Consider the following 19,772-nt stretch of genomic DNA (forward strand, 5'->3'; position numbering starts at 1 on the left):
CCATTTCTTGACAATCATGCTTCTGTTGCTCCAAACGAGCTAAACCTCATTTCTGGAGTGGACAAAACCTGTAATTTTGTGAAGATTGGTTGACAGAGTTCATGTTTATGTTATCAATCTTTTTTTTTTTTTTTTTGAATCGACAAATCGATCTTAGTACTTCATTGCAGCAGTGCATCTGTTAATATGTTTATTTTGTTATATTTGCAGCTATTGCCTCGGTCGTTACCATAGCTGAAATTTTGAAAAATAATGGATTGGCTATTGAGAAGAATAATATTTTTTTGTCTTCCGTACGTATATTTGTGTAATATTTTAAGCATACAGTTAACTTCTTATTCTCATAGAAAATAACATTCACTGTCTAGTCTGTCTGCAGAGATCATGACCTCAACTGTCGATATAAAGGATGACTCTAGGGGAAGTGCATTGCATTGCTTGGTGTGCATGGGCTAGGCTGGTAAAAATAAGGATAAGAGGGTGTTCTTTTTGGGATAAAAAATTTGATATGCACTTTGGTGACGTGTCAACAAGTCACTACAGTAATATATATATATATATATATATATACACGGGAATTTAGTGACGCGTCACACATTTGTAACATGTCTAACACATCACAATTTACATGTCACTAAAACAACAACAACAACAATAATAATAATAAGATAGGAATTTTAGTGACGTGTTAGTGATGTGTCAGATTCTAAAAGAAATTTAGCGACTTCGGGTTTCGAGACATTGAAAAAGTGTCACTAATGCGATGTCACTAACTTTTAGTGACGTGTGAGACCGTCTGACACATCACTAAATACCAGTTACTAAAAACTCAATTTTTTGTAGTGCATCTCCAAGTCAAGTCGCATGAGGGACCTCCATGGATCAGCGGTACCTGAATGAGCTCTTGTGCTGCTATGCGCGCGTCAAAGATATGATACTTGGAACAATATAAAATAGAAAATTTAATAATAAAAAGATATAATGATAATTGGTCTTAAACCATCCGGATGAACCACAAAATAGGCAAAATAAACCAAATGAAGGTTTATCAGTCATCTGTCCTAGACAAAAAAAATCGTTAGTTTTGGCTAGTATGCCAATTCTTCTTGGAAAACATTTACATTATACAGCAAAATGAGGAATGTTATACCCACCTCTCCATTTTCTTATCAAAGATGCCCGGTCCGTAAGTTGACATGCACATGTCAACAAGAAGGGGAAATTGCATCAATATGAATAAGGTGACAGGTACACTAGCCAAACAAATGACAGGAATGATTATCCATGAATATTGTCCTTGTAGCATAATTAAAAGAGCAGTAGAAAAGGCTATCATCATGGCCGCAATGGAAAAGAAAAGAGTGGAAAGTCCTATGATCATCTTTTTTGGCAAGGATTCAAGGAAATCGTCTTCTGCATAGCGTGATGTTAAGATTCCCAAAAACATCACGACTGAAGTTGTGGAGGAAAAGAGCGACAAGGCATCGGATATTATAAAGAGCATGAACAATCTTTCATCTAAGAATATAGGGAAGCCAGTATCTTGATTGTTACCACCTGGAACAGTAAAGACTGCAGCAAACATAATAGTAACAATGAGAGCGCCTACCACTGTACAAGAAGTTGCTGTGCCCTTCATCCATTTTTCTCCTTCTCTCTTCAAGTCTATGTGGCTCTTCGTAAACAATTCCCTAGGAGTCAAATCATCACTGTTCAAATATTCCTTACACCTGGGAATGCCAATACTTTCCACCTCCTGCATTGTCAATTTAACTCTTATAAATGAGAGGAATTGCTATTCTTTAAGAAATAGACAATGTTTTTGGAAAAAAAAAAAAAAATTTATTTATATTATTTTAACCCTTCAACCCTTTAAAAAAAAAAAAAAATTAAAAAGTTTAATTGATGTGGGTGTCTAGCCACCCAAGTCACAGTAGAATCTGGGCGTGGCTACACAACCCCCTAGCTACTCCAGGGATGGTGCGAGCATCCTCGGTGAATTTGTGGGTGGCCTAGGCACCTTCGAGTCGTGTCAGGCCACCCTCAATTCACATTGGGGTGGCCGTGACCACCCCCAATGGCACTGAGGGTGTTGCGGCCACCCATGGGTTCTTCTGTGGGTGGTCGTCCACCCACTATAATTAAACGCTTTTTTTTTTTTTTTTTTTTTTTTTAAATTTTAGTTTTAGAAAAAAATAAAACAATCATGATGGGGGGGGGGGGGGGGGGGGGGGGGGGTTTGTTTGATAATTTACATTCAATTCCAATTAGGGCATATCTTTCACCAAACTAAAGAGTATGAATAATTATTTCACTCCACACTCATTCATTCCTAGTAACAACTATTTATTTTCCTAATTGAATACTTATTTCGTGTACTAATTGCAACTTTTTAGAATTTGAGAGAACATTGCAATTTTGGTATAATGCTTAAGAGGGATAAGTATGTCTTGAAAGGAAAAAAGAAAAAAAAGAAAAAAGAAGAAGCTACTAATATATAAACTTAATACCCTATTGGTCAATGACAATACTAGAAAGACAGACAATTTAACCTTATAGATAGGAAGAATAAATATTAACATTAAAGCTCAATACGTAATATAACAAATTAAAAAAGGAATTAGTACTGAATTATCAAGATAGAATGAATATCAATTAAATCATCAATTATCCAAAGTCTTAAACTTATAAAAGGTTAAGTATCATTATCCCAATAACTTGAACTTTATTTACATTATCTATTATTTTATCTGTTTGTTTGTGTTGTAAGCACTAAAGCATCTAGAATCCTATTCGCCATCTATACGTACTCTTAACATTCGTGTAGAAAGTTTTTTGTGCAATTTGGGTATTTTACATATCTCCTTAAATGATATAATCCCTAATAAGCGCGCCCCAATTGAACTAGCCTATGTCTTCAACCTTTCATTTGTTGGGAAAATAACACCTCTCAAGCCGCTCACCAGAAATGTTGTCTAAGCAACCCTTCTAAATGTTTAGAGCTTCATTAATAAACTTGCCATCAAGCGTGCTCGAGCCTCCCACTCAAACCCACCAAAAGATCTGTCTGATCTAGGCTTCTCCAACTTTCAATCATTGTTTTTAGCTCACATCTTACCACCACACGTCTCCCAAATCCTTCGTCAAGGGACAACTCTTTGTAGAACTCATTTTCTTAAAATTAAGAGTCTTTGCAATTAGTTGATCTAAGAAATGCATTCAAGGTATAGCTATTTGTAGAATTCCATTTTCATGGTAGTCCAACACAATGCATTCTAAATGCATCACATGTTAAAGAGTTAATATGTTATTGTAATTATATTGCAAATGAAATGTTCAATTTTACTACTTGTTACAAGTTACAAGGACCTTGTAATTTAGATATTTTATGCATTAATTGCACTTAAAGCACCTAAATCACATACAATATAACAGGAATTCAATTAATCTCTTGAATCACAATTACCCAAACAATATGAATATTGAAAATAAAATAAATTGTTGTAAAATCAAAGAAAATAACAAGACAAGATAAAAATATTACAATATGTGAAACTAGCTAGTTCTTCAGGAACTGTGTATGATTCTTCTCTATTATTGTATGTTTTACATACTATTCAATACTCCATTTTATAGATATGGAATCATAGTGAAAGGTTAAGGAATATGAAAGGGTAGAACATGAATCAAAATGCTAGATCAATGTATTACATGAATGTTATAAGAATTCTAAAATGTGATATGAATGTGTAGAATTCCAAGATATGGAAATAAATAGTCATAACATAAATTTTATTTTAAAAAATCAAATTCAATTTGGCTTGTAGGGTACTAATCAGTGAAAGTATATGAGAAAAGTTTTAAATGAGAGAGATGACCTTAAACCATTGTAGTTCTTTTTGCATCTGCAAAGCCGCCCCTGGGATTCGATTAAGTAGAATCGAAGCTCCTGTCATTCCTGCCATATGTAACATGATATTGCTTTTCTTATTAGCCCAACTTGTCATAGTTTTCTTGTCAGCAAGCTGGTATATAAGGCTAAAGATTTTTGCTTGACGATGTAGGACAGCAAGTGAAAATATGGATGTGCTGTCTCCATTACGGCTCCATATAAGTTCTGGATTTGCTTTGACCATACCAAAAATAAAATCAAAATTTCCTTTCTCGATAGAACGGAAGATGGCATCATAAAGTTGACCTTTCTTCCTTTGTTTCTCATTCAAACTTGAAACTTCTTTGCACATGCGAACCAGAAGTTCATGGGACTCGGCGTGAACTAATTTCGATCCATATAAATCCTTGATTCCTTTATCAACAATCGAAACAATGTCAACTTAGCTAGATGAAACTATATATATATTATAGAGTACAAAGGCTCCACAAATTATTAATTAAGCGAGGTATGATATTAATTGAATTGACGTATGTACTATACCCAAGAAGTTAAGGAGATTCGAAACTAGCCGGCGCAATAGAGCTAGCACTGCAAAATAAATATGAAATTCGGTTACTCATACAAAATATAAAATTATTACTAAAATAAAATTAATGAATAAAATGATGTGTGTTAAAAATATCATGGTTTAAAAATGTAGAAAAAACTGTGTTTTCAAATTACAAGTAAGGGGTATGTTTTTAAAAACACACTATTTTGATAGTTAAATTGTGATTTTCTACGATTTTACCAACAATTAATTGGTTTTGAAAAATCATTTTTTCAAATCGCACATTTTAAAATTGCTATTTTTAAATAAAAATTGCACTTTTTGAAATCGCGAACTCAAACGGACCCTAACTGTTGGGGATATAATTTATCGTCAGTCCCACTCAAGCAACCTCTCTCACATAGACCAATACATAGGGAATAATTGTCCGGCCAGTTCATGGAAGTAATGGCACAAACCCACTGCATGAGGAATAACTACACACTATACATGGAAAATAATTTCACTCCCATTATGCGGAAGATAACTGTCCACTATTCCAGAGTGGAAGCAAAATCCTAAAAAAACAAGGATTGAACGTTGGACATCTTCACAGATAGTAGATGTAGAAAACAATATAAAAGGAAGCGTAGCACAAGCGACCACGTAAAAGGGGGCATTTGGTTTCCTCCTAAAAAATCTATATATATTATTTGTAAAATTTTCTCCAAACACCATGCAGATTGAGCATCGCAGTGTCCTTAGTAATCATGAGATCGAAGGACTCTAGTAACCATTTTCTCTATGTAGGAGGTGGCTTATCGCTAGCCTAGCTGTCAGTAAATTTCTAGTAATCATATATCATTGTGTGCATGTGTGTGTGGGGCGCGAGCGCAAAAAACCATCTATTAATTAAAATCCGTTAAGGATTGATAATTTATTAAGTATAGAAATTTCTTACAAACTGTGTAGGAACTTCTACAACCCAATCTCTAAAAATATGACTTGTGTCACTTAGCATGTGAGAAGTAAATGTTTTATTTTTATTTTATTTTTTATTTTTAAATAGTATGTGATTCTCATTTCTTTTTTAATAGCGTTAATAAGAAAGAATATGCTTCTTACATGCTTAAATGACACAACTTTATTGCACTTGAAATGAAGAGGATCATTGTCCATTCTTTCTTAACTCTTTGTTTATGTGACAAAATCTTGACTTTTAAGTAAGAGAAAATCTATCTACTTTAGAATTCTTCGGTATGTCATCCTTTTTACAGTACATAACACAATCTTCCAAACACATTTCATATATAATTATATAAACATTGTCTCACCCCTTATATGTAGCATCTATGTCAAATTGCCAAGGTCTCCCCCATTTCCAAGAAATATCATCATTAACATTGACATTATTAGCAGCAACTCAAAAGTTATCGCTGATATGTGCTTATTCAGTTGATTGTTACTAATGTTTTCTCTGATGAAGGCAAGTCATGGTTTTATCATTTAAGTAATTATCACAAGAGAAAATATGAAGTTGTCCAAAATATTTTTCTAATTGCTACAATCCAAATGTTAGGGATAAGAAATCTAGGCCACAACATACCTGATCCAAAGATTTTTATTTGATCGCTTCGACTTTTTTCTACGTCTTGAATGTTCAAACGAATTTCCTTGGTGGCCCAAGCCGGTTGAATGTATATACCTTTCATCACAAAAGGCCAATGAATCTCGAGTAAGAAGTTCGGTAATAGTATTACTACATATCTCACATGAGCAATTTTCTTTTCAGCAACACAAAAGATTAAATAAATAACTTTTCAATACAAATTACAAAAATAAAACAAAATAACTCTTCAATACCTTAGAAATTTGGCTTTATCATATAGTGTGTTGTAGCATCGGATATATGGGTGCAAATGCGACCAGGACCCTACTTAAATAAATGCTCTTTATATTTTTCTATGACAAGATAAGCAAAGTAATACATTTTGGAGTGTTGGAGGCTATCTTTTCTTTTCTTTCTTCTTTTTTTCTTTCTTTTTCTTTTTTGGATTCATGATATATATGCTAGCCCCCTTTGAGGAGAACCTTTTGGTTTCTGTCCATGTGACAAATAGGAGATAGACAATCCATGATTTATGAGTTTTAAAGTATGTTATGTAAACTGAGAATTGTGATAAGATTTATGAATTTCATGATATATTTAAAAATGACATTAGAAGTACATTATGTTAATTGATGCATAAGTGTGTCAAAGTATGGACACAATGATTATATGTCACGAAAGCACAAGGATGTACATGGAACAAAACGTTGAACTAAAGACTCTTGGGATGCATACCCATGGGCACCATTCAATAAGACCCTTGTGCTGCGTACCTCTAGGCACTATGAATTGAAAGACTGTTGGATTGTGTAACCCTTGACACAATGAAACAAGACCCTTGGGCTGCATAGCCCTGGACACTATGAAATAAAAGACCGTTGGATTGCGTAACCATTGGCACCAAGATGTGAGGAAAATGAATGAAAGGCATGCAAAGCACGATGATGATGTGTGACATGTTTTATGATGATTTTCATGACTAGATGTACCAAAATGTATATGTGTTTGAATGTAATATAGCATATATAAATATCATAACAACTGGAATGCATAGAATAATTTATGTAGAATTTTATGCTAGACATACCTATATGCTTATAAGTTTGAATGGAACATAACATATTTATGTCTTTACAGCTAGATTGCATATGATGATTTATATGTGATGTTAGGCTTAGATGTACACGTATGCTTGTATTTCTTGAAGATTTGAAAGGCTTGTATACGGGTATAGCTGAGTTATGATATCGTTTATTTATTGCTTAGATGTATTCATATGCTTATATTTTCTGAAGATTTGGAAAGCTTGTATATGATTATACCTGAGCCACATGATATATATATATATATATATATATATGGCTCTGATGTTTTAATTAATACTATTAGTTAATGATATTAGTTTCAGCTGCAATGTGTTTAGTCTCTGATATGTTATGCACATGACAGGTGATGCGTTTGAGTTGTGTTGGTTCATGAAAAATTATTATGCCACTGTGATGATCCATTTTGAAAATAAAAATAAAAATAGGTCGGCATTAAGATTTACTTAGGCATCGTAGTGAGACCCCAACGGTACCTTGGCGAGTTCTCTTAATTAATTTTAGTTTGTTTTTCAGTGATCGGGGGAATGTGAAGAATATTGGGAAAAAGTGCTGTTCACACTATACCAAAAGCTGTTCTAACATTAAGATAAAAGAGATTGGTACTAACAGTAGTTGTAGATCCATCGTTTCCAAAACACGAGCCCATCTCCACTAAGGAATGCATTAGGCATATCGGCCAAAGCGTACAAAGGGGACCGATCCTCATTGTCTTGAGCAAGAGCCAAATGTGGACACTTCCTAATTAAATCCAAAGCAATATCTGTTGGATCAAAAAGGGAATTATTTTGAGACAATTTCAAATCATCAGAAATAAAGACCAATGGATTGTTAGACTTAGGCAAAGAGTTGGTTCTTACCTAAACGTCGGCTATATATAGCAAAGGTACAAACTGTAGCGCCGTCGACGGCATTCTCTTGCGTTAGATGTTCCAATGGAGTGAGAGAATAGAGATATCCAGCCAACTCTGTATGCCCATTGTAAAAAGCCCTATTAGCTGGAATATTACTTGACTTCGAATATTTAATGCTGACCAAGTTGTTGTTCTTTCCAATCATGCATGCAGTCATCCTGTAGTTTCCCGCACTAATTGCATAAGGTAGAGCTGTGTTGCCATCCGTATCTAGAATTGCCAAGTCTTCCACCGACATTACATCCACTAATTTCTCCACTATACACTCATGTCCAGCAATAACAGCAAGATGAAGAGCCGTTTGGCCTAAAAACGTGATTTTTGCACTCCTTGCATCGGGCTGGCGCTCAAGGAACTCCTCTACAGCATTCCCATCACCACTTTTCAGAGCCTCTCTTAAGGCCTCATATTGAACATAGTCAACGTTCCCATTTTCATCACTGCCTGCAGATTAAAGTTTTTTGAAGGCACTCTAACATCAACATGGCCACTATATATGGGATTTTCTTTTCTTGGGATTTTAAATTTCAGAATGAACTCAGTATGTAAAGGTCGGTAGAATTAGTACATACCGACAAAAAGCGTATATATCACCTGCCTAAAACTTCTTTATAACAAAGGAAACTTGGAAGGAAAAATCTTATTCAAAAGCAAAATTTTATTAAATTAATTCATATCTCCCTTTCGTGTGTGTTTGTGTATAAAATATATTATATATGCACCATCAACAATGTATTGGATTTTTTTACATAGTTATCATATCACACTAAATGATGGTTAAATTGAAAAATCATGTACAGACTTGTTGGGAATAAATCCCACTCAAAATTGGGATCAAAACCTTACTCCAAGTCAAATTGGGGGTATGAGCCACAATCCTGGTCCAATTATAATTTTTTAAAGAATTTGGTCAATGGTCCTACTACCAGATCAATGGAGATAGGACTCCTAAACCAAATCAAACTCCAAGGTTAAGTGGGAGTAGAAAACCTAATTCAGGTTTTACTCCACCTCTTTGCCTTTAAATAAACCCATACCACAGGTATAAATGGCAAACTGATTATTTTATGCATTAAGCATACGTTTCTCTCTAAAGTTAATTTAGGCATTGGAGCAAGACCCTCGGAAAAGTCTGTTAGTTTAAGTTATTTTGCAGTGATCGTGGGAGTGTGAAGAGCTCTGAGGAATGTGCAGTTCACACAGTACTGAAAACTGTTCTAATAATTTGACACCATCTTTGGGAACATTTATTCGTTTCTCATAAAAAAAAAAATTTCTATGCAAAAGAGGACACGTTCTCGTGGCCCATTCAATGAGAAGATAGTAGCTAGAGCCAGTCATTCAGCCCAATCCGCCCTGAGAAGATTAGAACAATTGACTGCCTCCACCTTTCCCTCTCTTGGGCGGTGGAGATCAGGACCGCTTAACAGTGTTGAAAGCTTGGGTTGAAGCCTTAACACGGCAAAATGTGAAGTTATTGCTTAAAATTCCAGGACAATCCCATCCCTAGGTGAACTGGGATGAGTATGAAGAAGAAGAGCACAACAGACATGCCAACGGCCACCATCCTTGGGAGGAGGATCGTTGATTGGACGATCACCAAGAAGATAATTTTCGAGAGGATAATCACTGGGAACAAAGGAACAAAAGGGCCAAGCGTCATGGAGACCAACAAGAAGATGGAGGAGATTTGAGCAGAATTGTTGTTGAGTTGGAGAGAAGGTGCACGCACATGGAGACGGAGAGGAAGGGAAAAGAAAATCTGTAGTGGTGGTCAAGATTGTATTAGGTACTGGCTCACCCTTCACCAGGTTGGTAGAAAACTACCAGCTACCCGAGAAGTTCAAGGTCCCTCAGATCTTGAGTTATGCTGGAGATAGAGATCCTCTTGATTACTTGGAGAATTTTTGAGATCATCTCGATCTTCACGGGACACCCGATGATTGAAGTGGGGTGTCGGCCCTTCGCTCTTAGTCTCTCTGGGAGTGCCCGGGACTTGTTCAGGAAGTTACCCATGAATTCTGTTGATAAGTTGAGGAGTTGTGCAAGATATTCTTGACAGAGTTTCTGGCTTTGCGGACACGGAAGAATCCATCAGGATTATTATCCACGAGACCTTCCTAAATGAGATGAGAGGGATTAGGAGAATGGTCCCTGGGAGGATATAGAGAGAAGAGATGACTGAAGAAGCAGGAATCGACGGTGTAAAGAACTGACTCCTGAGGCAACATTAGGTTATAGCCAAGATCAGACAAAAGGTTCCCCCTAGATTTTGGGAATATGGAGACCAGGAACCCGTTGACGTTGCTTCTTTTAGGAAGGACCTAGGGAGAAAATCAGAGGAAAAAACAATGAGGCAAAGGAATCAGCTCGAAAATATGGAGAAAGCCCTAAGGCTAATCTAGGAAAAAATCCTTGTAGAGAAAACAAGGAAGGGAGACAACCCTCGGTTTTTAGGTAACCCTCGGTTTTCATGTTATAGGGTGAAAACCATAAGAAAAAACGAGAAGGCATGGGGGGTAGGATTTGACCCTCGAGTTTGCAGGTTTCAGGTTTTCAAAAACTACAAAGGTATCACACATTTTCGAAAGATATTCTCAACAAATTTTACTAAGGAGCATTACCCCCATAATTTGAAATCAGAGGGGTAGGTCGATATTCACAAGGATAAAAAGACATGTCACGAGTGTGATCACATGCTCGGTATCCCCAGGAAATAGAGTAGTTGAACCCGAGACTTTTAAGGGTCATGAGCTAAAGATCATTCAAGCTAGCCTCAGAAGAAGTCAAGGCTCGAAGTTTTCGAGACACAGAATTCCCATTATCCGAGTATGTCTCGAATTTGGGATTTTGGGGGGAGGGGGTAACTTTTGAGAATAAATCCCACTTAAAATCGGGATCAGAACACTAATCCAGCCGAATTGGGGGGTATGAGCACAATCCGGGTTTAATTAGGACTCATTGAAGAATCTGGTCAACAGTCCTACTTCAAGTTGAATGAGAATAGAACTCCCATGCCAAATCAAATTCCACAGTTAAGTGTGAACAGAAAACCTAATTCAGGTTTAATTCTACCCCTTTGCCTATAATTAGGCCCATACCCCAAGTGTAAATGACAGATTGATTATTTTATGCATTGAGCATACTTTTCTCTCTAAAGCTAATTCAGGCATCGGAGCGAGACTCCTAGAAGAGTCTCTTAGTTTTAGTTGTTTTGCAATTATCGTGAAAGCGTGAAGAGCATTAAAAAACGTGCAGTTCACATCTTACGTCCCTACCAGAAACTATTCTAACAAGACTAATTTTGGTTATATAGTTTACTATACCCTGCAATAAAACCAATAAGACTTGATTGAACTATTGATTTTCCAAAAATAATAAAATCGACCAACTGAACTAGAATAAATAACTCATTTTCCCTCTCCCCCGTTTGGAAAAGATTAAAATAAATAAATAAATAAATAATAATAATAATAAAAAACTAGATTAAATAACAGAAGTAGAAAAGAATAAGTAATAGTCATTGTGAACCAAAACTTTGAAAGATAAAAGGAACTATCATTAGGTGACAGGACCTTCTTTAATAAGATAATTATTCTATTTAAATTTATGTGAGGAGAGGACTAGTTAGCTCATAACCACCACTATTTTATTTTATTTTTTATTCAACTAAGTTTTCATCAATTTATTTATCTGACATGGAACTATGCCAATTAATTCAAAAATAAGTTGACAAATGAACATTTTGAAACTAAGGTAAAATTTTAAATTTTAATTATCATAATTGAAAATTTGATGATTGAATTGAAATCACAAGAAAATATGTCTGCTATTTTGAGCATTTGAGAGAGAGAGAGAGAGAGAGAGAGAGAGGGGGGGGGGGGGGGATTAGAGTCAGCACCTGTAGGCACGACATACTTCTCTGCCAATGTATCCCAAGCGGTTTTCGCCGAAGTAATCAGAATAATCTCAAAATCTGTTTTTGTTCCGCATGAAATTTTGATTACATGTAAGGCTGTGGAATTCTTCTTACTCCAAGCCTTAAAGGCAACTTCATCATCTTCTTGCCTGGGAGGTTCGGTGGTTGCTTCAATTATCTCCCAAAGATCATGGGCCTTCAAATAGGTTTTTATTTGAACACTCCAATCCAAATAATTATCTTCCTCAAGGATACAAAGAAACTTTTTTGCCAATGTATCCCAAGCGATTTTTGCAGAACTAATATGAATAATCTTAGAAAATGTGTCCGGTCCGCATGAAATTTGGATTACATTTAAGGCTGTGGAATTCTTCATACTCCAAGCCTTAAAAGCAGCCTCATCATGGCTTGGAGGTCCGGTGGTTCCTTCAATTAAGTCCCAAAGATCGTATGCCATCAAATAGGTTTTTACCCGAACAGTCCAAGCCACATAATTATGTTTGTCAAGAACTTGAAGGGTAGCTACAGTCAAGCCACCCTTTATCTCCATGTTTAATCTGTGAGTATATCCAAATATGGTTAGGAGCATAAATTAAAGACAGTAAAAGTAATAATATGAATTCCTTGATGGACTTTTCCATTCTTCTTGCATACCATAAACTGACGTTTAATCATTTGGTAAGAAACGTTTAATCATTTGGTAATTCTTATTTTTTTTCCTAATTAATAAAATATTTGTTGGGAAAAACCAACAACTGAAATATACGGTTACTCAAGATATTTGTATAGACCAAAATAAAGGGGTTTACAAATAAATAAAGAGCTTTTCTATTCGGTAACTAAATCAAATGAAGAGCACAAGATTCACAAGAACGCGAACTAGAATTAGAAGTCCTGCTTGTGAGTAGTAGTAGCATTGTCCTATTTCTTCTCATTTCAAATTGTTTGATGCAATGGAGTTATGATTCCATAACAATATTATTAGGTCCAAAAACGCTTATTATTTTCTATAAGTAACTTAATCATTCTTCCATAGTGCAAAAAATTTATGTTATATATCTTTGAATGACGTACTTCAGGATATACGTACAAAATAATGCTACATATTATATTTTGATCATATAATGTTAACGTGACAGTTTTAACCAACTCTTAATTAGTCCTAACATTATTTTTAAAAAATAAATCTTAAGGTTGGTTTAGACTGCCACATCATCATTGTGAAATAGTTGTGCATAAAATTGTAGTAAATAACATTAATACTTATAGATAAGAATTATAATTTTGAAAATTCTAATATTGATTTCCCTTATTTTGGAAAAATGTTCATAGAATTTGTTTAGAGGTTACTTTCTACGATTTGGTTTAAAATCTTACCCTAAAATACATTCTTAGTCTATAACAAGAACTAAGGTTTGCAAAAATTTGAGTTACCTCGAGCACCTTGCAGTCTTTTTAATTTTTATTTTTTCCCAAGTGACACCCGTTGCAGTAAATAATCTATGGTGGCATGGTGTTGTGGTGCCATGCATGCATGTTGAAAATTCCCTAAGCATAGGCGGACCCACCTCTAGGTCTTCCTATTTCATTTTATTAATAATTTTGAAATATATGTGTTGCAGAAGGCAACAATATTATTGATGTAGGAATTTAGTAATGATTTTCCTAAAATCATGCACTACATGTGTCAAAATTTATTAAATTTGAAGGCATACTTAATTAGGAAGTAATACTTATTCGATAAAACATTTAAATTATTATCTTCATGCATATGTTAAAGATCATGACAACCTCATAAAGAAAAAACCATTTAAAGCGTATGTTAAGATGCTTTTATACCTCCAACTTGAAGCGGTAATTTTGGCATCACTTTTTGTTTTTGTTTTTTTCCTCAAAAGCAATTTAAGCCATGCGTTACACTTTTTTTTTCTTTTTCATTCATCTGTTGAATAATAAATTTAATTTTAATAACATTTATTTGAGTCTTTTATTATTCTCGTATGTTATTAAGTGACTTGAAGAGGTTGTGTTTTTTGAGTTTTCAAGAGTTATTTTATATAGGAGTTACATGGGATGTAAATGAATAAAGTTAATGTAAAAAAGGTAGAATGAGGCAAGAAAAAAAAGATAGAAGGATCAATTGTATCCTATAAATACCCATGTAAGCAAGTTACTTTTAATCAAGTTGAATAAGAGAATACAAAATCTTTTATCAATTTAGTGTTTCTCTTCCTTTTCCATTCTCTTTCTTAGTGGGTGTTGTATTTTTTCTTTTTCAATTTTCAACAAATTGGTATCAGAACACAGTTTATTGATCTTATAGAAATGACTAATTCAAACTTTCCATTTCAATTTCCTCACATTTTCAAAGACAATTTTGATAATTGGTGCATTCGTATGGAGGCATTGCTTGGATCACGAGATACTTCGGAGATTGTAAAAAAAGGCTATGATGAGCCTAGTGAAAAAGTTACTTTGAGTCCTAATCAAAGAGAGGCTTTACAAAAACTTCGAAAGAAGAATCAACAAGCTCTAACCCTTATTTATCAATGTTTGAATGAAGTTATGTTCGAGAAGGTAGCAAATGCAACCACCTCCAAGCAAGTCTGGCGAACGGTAAAATAATTCGTGGCATCTTGACAACGTAGCAAACAACCATATGTGTAGAAACAAAAACAAATTTGTGGAGCTTAATGAATTGGTGAGCGGGAATGTTACTTTTAGAGACTTGTCTAAAGCTCTTATAAAAGAGAAAGGTACAATCTTAATTAGCTTGAAAAACGAAGAACATCAATTTCTTACAAATGTTTATTTTGTTCCAATTATGAAAGTAAAATATTGAGCTTGGGACAACTCTAGAAGAAAGACTATGAATTCATATGAAAAATCGTAGTCTTTTACTAAGAGATGACTAGAAGAATTTGATAGCCAAAGTTACCAATGACAAGCAATAGAATGTTTCTATTAAATATTCAAACAGATTTAGCTAAATATCTCAAGACTTGTTTGAAAGATTTGTCTTGGCTTTGGAATTTGAGGTTTGGACATGTAAATTTTGGTAGATTAAAATTGTTGGCATACAAGAAGATGGTGAATGAGTTGCCTTCATTAATCAACCGGATGAACTTTGTGAACGATGTCTTGTTGGCAAACAATTCCGGAAATGATTTGTATTTTGGGCCTACCATAGGGATCTCTAAATTTATTTTGATACAAAAAGTAGTTAATTGTAAATCATGTAAACCACATGAACTAATTTTTTTTTTCTTTATTTTTTTGTATTAAGAGTGACACATGTCATCATTTTTTTGGTGCCAACATGACCATTAACGGAATCTGTCAAGTGTTTTGACTCTAGTGACTAAATTGTTATTTTGGCTTACCTTGATGACCTCTGTAATTTTTATATACTGCACGAAGTGATTTGTGATTTAGGCTTAATTATAGGGACTGATTTTGCATTTATCCGATTTTTTTTTTTTTTTGTTGGTATTAATCCACCCCTTGTAATTTTATTTTTTAGAGGATAAGGGTATTATGAGAAAAAGTGGCCTTTTGAGAACATAATGTAGTTTGATTGGTCACTCTAGCACACTTAAAAATTTAGAAGGCTATTCTAAAATCAGTTATTAGTTCATATGCCCTTTTTATATTTAACCCTTAATAAAAATATTTCGGTTGAAAGTGAGAAAGAAGAAAAAGAAAGAAAGTAGTGGCCGTGCGTGTTTTTATTAGTGTGAGCATTTGGTAGACTTACTAATAAGTTTTAGGTTAAATATATTAACTTGTGCACAACAAGACACATAGGTGTGACTCATGTATGTGAGATTGTGCACACTTTTGTTGTGCATGTATCACTTCTCCGCTCTCTCTCTCTCCCCTGTTTCCATTTCTTCTCCTTTCTCTATTCTTTCACGCCTTCCCTTTTTCTTCTATTCCTCTTTTTCTTTTTCTTTTTTTCTTTTTTTTTGTTCTCTTCGGTACTTCATTCTAGATACAAAGCAGAGAGAGAGAGAGAGAGAGAGAGAGAGAGAGAGAGAGAGAGAGAGAGAGAGAGAGAGAGAGAGAGAGAGAGAGAGAGAGAGAGAGAGAGAGAGAGAGAGAGAGCGGTGGTATGGGTGCTAACCGGTTGAAGCAAAAATTGGTTCCATCAAGGTCGATTATTTTCCTCTTTAACTTTTGGGTCTTGATTTTTGGTTGATTTGTGTTAGGTTTTGTTTGGGTTGCGGTTGATCTTGCTTGGAGATGATTGTTGAGATTGATCTGGGTTGTTCTTGTGGTGGATTTTTCTGGGGATGTCCAAATGAGGGTAGTAGCTGGATGGAGTTTGGTTCTTGTGGGTGTTATTATTGATGAATTTTCTGAATGATTCACGGCTATAGGAAAGATTTTTATGGTTGTAGTTTTGGAGAGTAGTTTTGATGTTCATCGTGTTGCTGAGATAAGGTATATATATTGATCGTACTTACTTTTATATCTATAAGGTATATTTTATCCTGAAAGTTTATATTTGGTGGTATTAGTCTTAGCCTGATCACTAAATGAGAAACTCAAATTTTAAGGTTATCCTCTCAGAATGGCTAAAGGTAGTGGATAAAATAAATTAATAAGCTAAAAATGAGCTAGCTAATGGACTGGAACGGACTATGGACAAATGGAGTAGAGACAAATAGATGAGTTAGTAATAAATAAATAAAGTAAATAAAAAATAATGGTAAATGTTTAAAAAGAGATGGGGATCTCTAAACAATATTCTATTTTGATGTTTGGTTATATTATTTAAGGATTTTTAATTTACTAATTTAAGTATTATTGCATGAATATTATTTGTTTGCAGAAAATATGTGTAGGATCTTTTCTGAGGATTGTAAGTATAGGTTTACTTACTTAGATATGATACTAGTTTTAATAAATGTAAGGGTGGATTTACTTACTTACTGTGATATTTTACCAAGTTTTTATAAATGTGAATTGTAAATATGGATGTACTTATTGAGTAGTGTCATAGTGGTTTATTACTTTTATGTTTTAATGTTTTTATGCCTATATGATTATATCATATTCTCTTGAAATTCATATGCAATACAAGAATAAACTCGATAAGAACAAAAGTGGTGATCGCAGCAGTCATAAAACGGTGAGGCATTAGGCTAGTTAGCAGGACTAATGGTCCAAATGCCTAATATATAATTTAAGCTAGGGTAGATATAATCGCCAATATTAAATAGGTAGTGTTCAAAGTATCTCGATAGAGAAATATTTAGTTTCATTCTTTTGTTCATCTCCATACAAGAAATATGCAAATCTGCTATTGAATTTGTGGGACCACATGTGGGTTCAATAGAGTTAGTGACTGATTTGTAAAAGAGATGTGTAAGAGAATGACACTAAACACATCTAATATCATTATATGCATGGTTTAATCGTACTTGTAATAATATACTTGAATAGTTTTAATTAATTTAAATATTTCTTAGTATATACTACTACAATCTTTTCATAGGATCCAGTAATTGTTGGCTGAGTAATATTTAAATGGAATTGAAGTTTAACCTTAACATTCCCACTCTTAAAGCAGTCAGACAGTTGGACTAAAACATGATCATTTTAACAAACCATATAACAAGACAATCACATCCTTCATGAGAAAACCTCACAACAACTACATATATTATTGGATCCAGCATCCAGGGCATGCAACTATAGAACTCTTTCATGAAAACATAGCATTTCTCTTAATACAAAATGCAAAGGGGAAAATTGATGCAAAAATAAAGCAGTTACTTACAGGTTTAGACGACGGACTGTCTTCCCAAACCGAAGCTCGTAAGTCAGTCCCACTTTGCAATACTGGTTTTGAGTAGACAGACTTCAATATTTAAAGAAATGGCCGGTGAGATCTATATCTACGGCTCCAGTGCCTTGGTGGACGCAACACATGCCACAGACAACAACAACAAAAAAAAAATTCTACTTTAAGACGACTTGGTTGTGACCAAGCTGGCATGCACCAATCCACGTTGTAGCAGTTGATACTTGAGAGTCTTGTTTTGTAGCAAATTTAATTTACTTTGTCATTACTTAAAGAGCAACTTGCTCACATGCAGTTATTCAATAGACTAAAATACATTAAATGTGCTTTCTCTCTAATTCTTTATATATTCTTCGAACGCCCTGCCTTGGTGGAAGCAACACTAGATGCCACCTACTGGCCACAACTACTAAAACGTTTATTTTAGAGAAGACTTTGAGCGGAATTGTCGCGAAGACTTTGATATCGAAGCAAATAAGGTCATTTCTTAATTCTACGTTCGATCAGCCTCGTTTAATTGGATTTATCCTTTAGCAAATTTATTGGATTTTTTTTTTCAAATTGTTCCTAAACAAATCAGTCATGCAACTGATAGTTCACGTGCTTCAATTCTATATCTAAAACACAACCATGCATTCAGGTTCAACCACTTAATTACTTAGTATAGTATTTGTTAAATCACTACAAAAAAAAAAAAAAAAAGAAGCAGAATTATTGACGGTTTTTTTCTAGACAGTTTCTAAAACTGTCTATAAAAAAAACGGTTAGAGACAGTTTTTTTAGAACCGTCTGTAAAAAATATATTTGTGGACGGTTTGGACAAAACCGTTCAAAAATTTATATTTCCAGACGGTTTTGTTCAAACTGTCTGGAATTTTATGGATGGTTTAATCAAACCGTCCATTAAATTTCAGATAGTTTTAACCGAGCTGTCGGAAAATGTAAATTTTCAGACGGTTTGGTCCAAACTGTCTATAAGAATTAAAGATAGTTTTCAAAAAACCATCTATTAATGCAAATTTACGGACAATTTGGGAACAAACCGTCTGCACATATTGTAATTAAGTTCAATTCTTGCATTTATACGAATATAGCTTCAATTCAATTTCAAAAAAGAAAATTTTGCCCCCAAAACTTTCTACCTTTCCCTCCTCCCTCCATCTCCTCCCTCCCTACACCCCATCAAAAAGAAGACCACCAGCTAGCTAGCTACCAACACCGACACAACAAAGCAACCAAGAAGACCTCATATCACCAGCTTGAATCGCGTTGTCGAGGAGCTCAGAATTGTTGAGGAACTCGAAATCATCGAGGAACTCAGACTCGTGCGTCGTCAACTCACATGGAGTCACCGCACTCGCCGATGCGATCCGAGCTCGGCAACCTGCCGGAGACCTCGCCCTTCGAGTCGTTGGAGAACTCACAGGGGAAGCCTGCCGAAAACTCTAAGGTGATCGTCGCCGTTGACAGGTTCACACAGTACTCGCCGCTTCCGTCGCCAGGGGACCGCCAAAAAAAGCTGGAGAACACGAAGTTCCTGTTGCCAATGACGATGATCAACCGGGCGAGGAGAGAGGACCTTTCGCAGTCGGTGACGAAGGTGGGGCCGATCGCTGGCGAGGAAGGCTAGAGATTCGATTCTTCGGAGGACTGCGCTAGGGTTTAATATATTAATATTAATAAATAAATAAATGATATTAATAAATGAATATTAATATAAAAAATAAATTAATAATTAATGATTCTGGACGGTTTGGCCCAAGCCGTCCACAACTTGGATTAGTAACAGATTGTCCTGGACGGTCTAAAACCGTCTGACTTTGTTCCAGGCGGTTTTTTGCAATTTCTAGACGGTTTGAAACCATCTAGAAATCCAAAATTTTCTGAAGTAAATGCAATATTATAGTATTCGTTAGTTCCTATATATCATATCCTAATACAAATTTGATCTACATATATATAAAAATACTTGTTTGTCAAATTTCTTATTG

General features: G+C 34.7%; 1 protein-coding gene across 1 annotated transcript; it reads right to left on the minus strand.

Annotated features, from left to right (window-relative positions):
* Positions 1 to 954: 954 nt before the first annotated feature.
* Positions 955 to 17,857, minus strand: LOC133879821 (uncharacterized). The gene is made up of 8 exons (XM_062318596.1): positions 17,758 to 17,857; positions 11,952 to 12,526; positions 7,997 to 8,494; positions 7,747 to 7,899; positions 6,031 to 6,129; positions 4,436 to 4,483; positions 3,879 to 4,306; positions 955 to 1,756 (listed from the first exon to the last, which is right to left on the minus strand). Exons 2-8 carry the CDS (start codon positions 12,517 to 12,519, stop codon positions 1,145 to 1,147), a joined length of 2,406 nt encoding a protein of 801 aa, XP_062174580.1. The 5' UTR covers positions 12,520 to 12,526; positions 17,758 to 17,857; the 3' UTR covers positions 955 to 1,144.
* Between the last annotated feature and the right edge of the window lie 1,915 nt (positions 17,858 to 19,772).

The sequence above is a fragment of the Alnus glutinosa genome, chromosome 10, assembly GCF_958979055.1.
Source record: "Alnus glutinosa chromosome 10, dhAlnGlut1.1, whole genome shotgun sequence".
Lineage (NCBI taxonomy): Eukaryota > Viridiplantae > Streptophyta > Magnoliopsida > Fagales > Betulaceae > Alnus > Alnus glutinosa.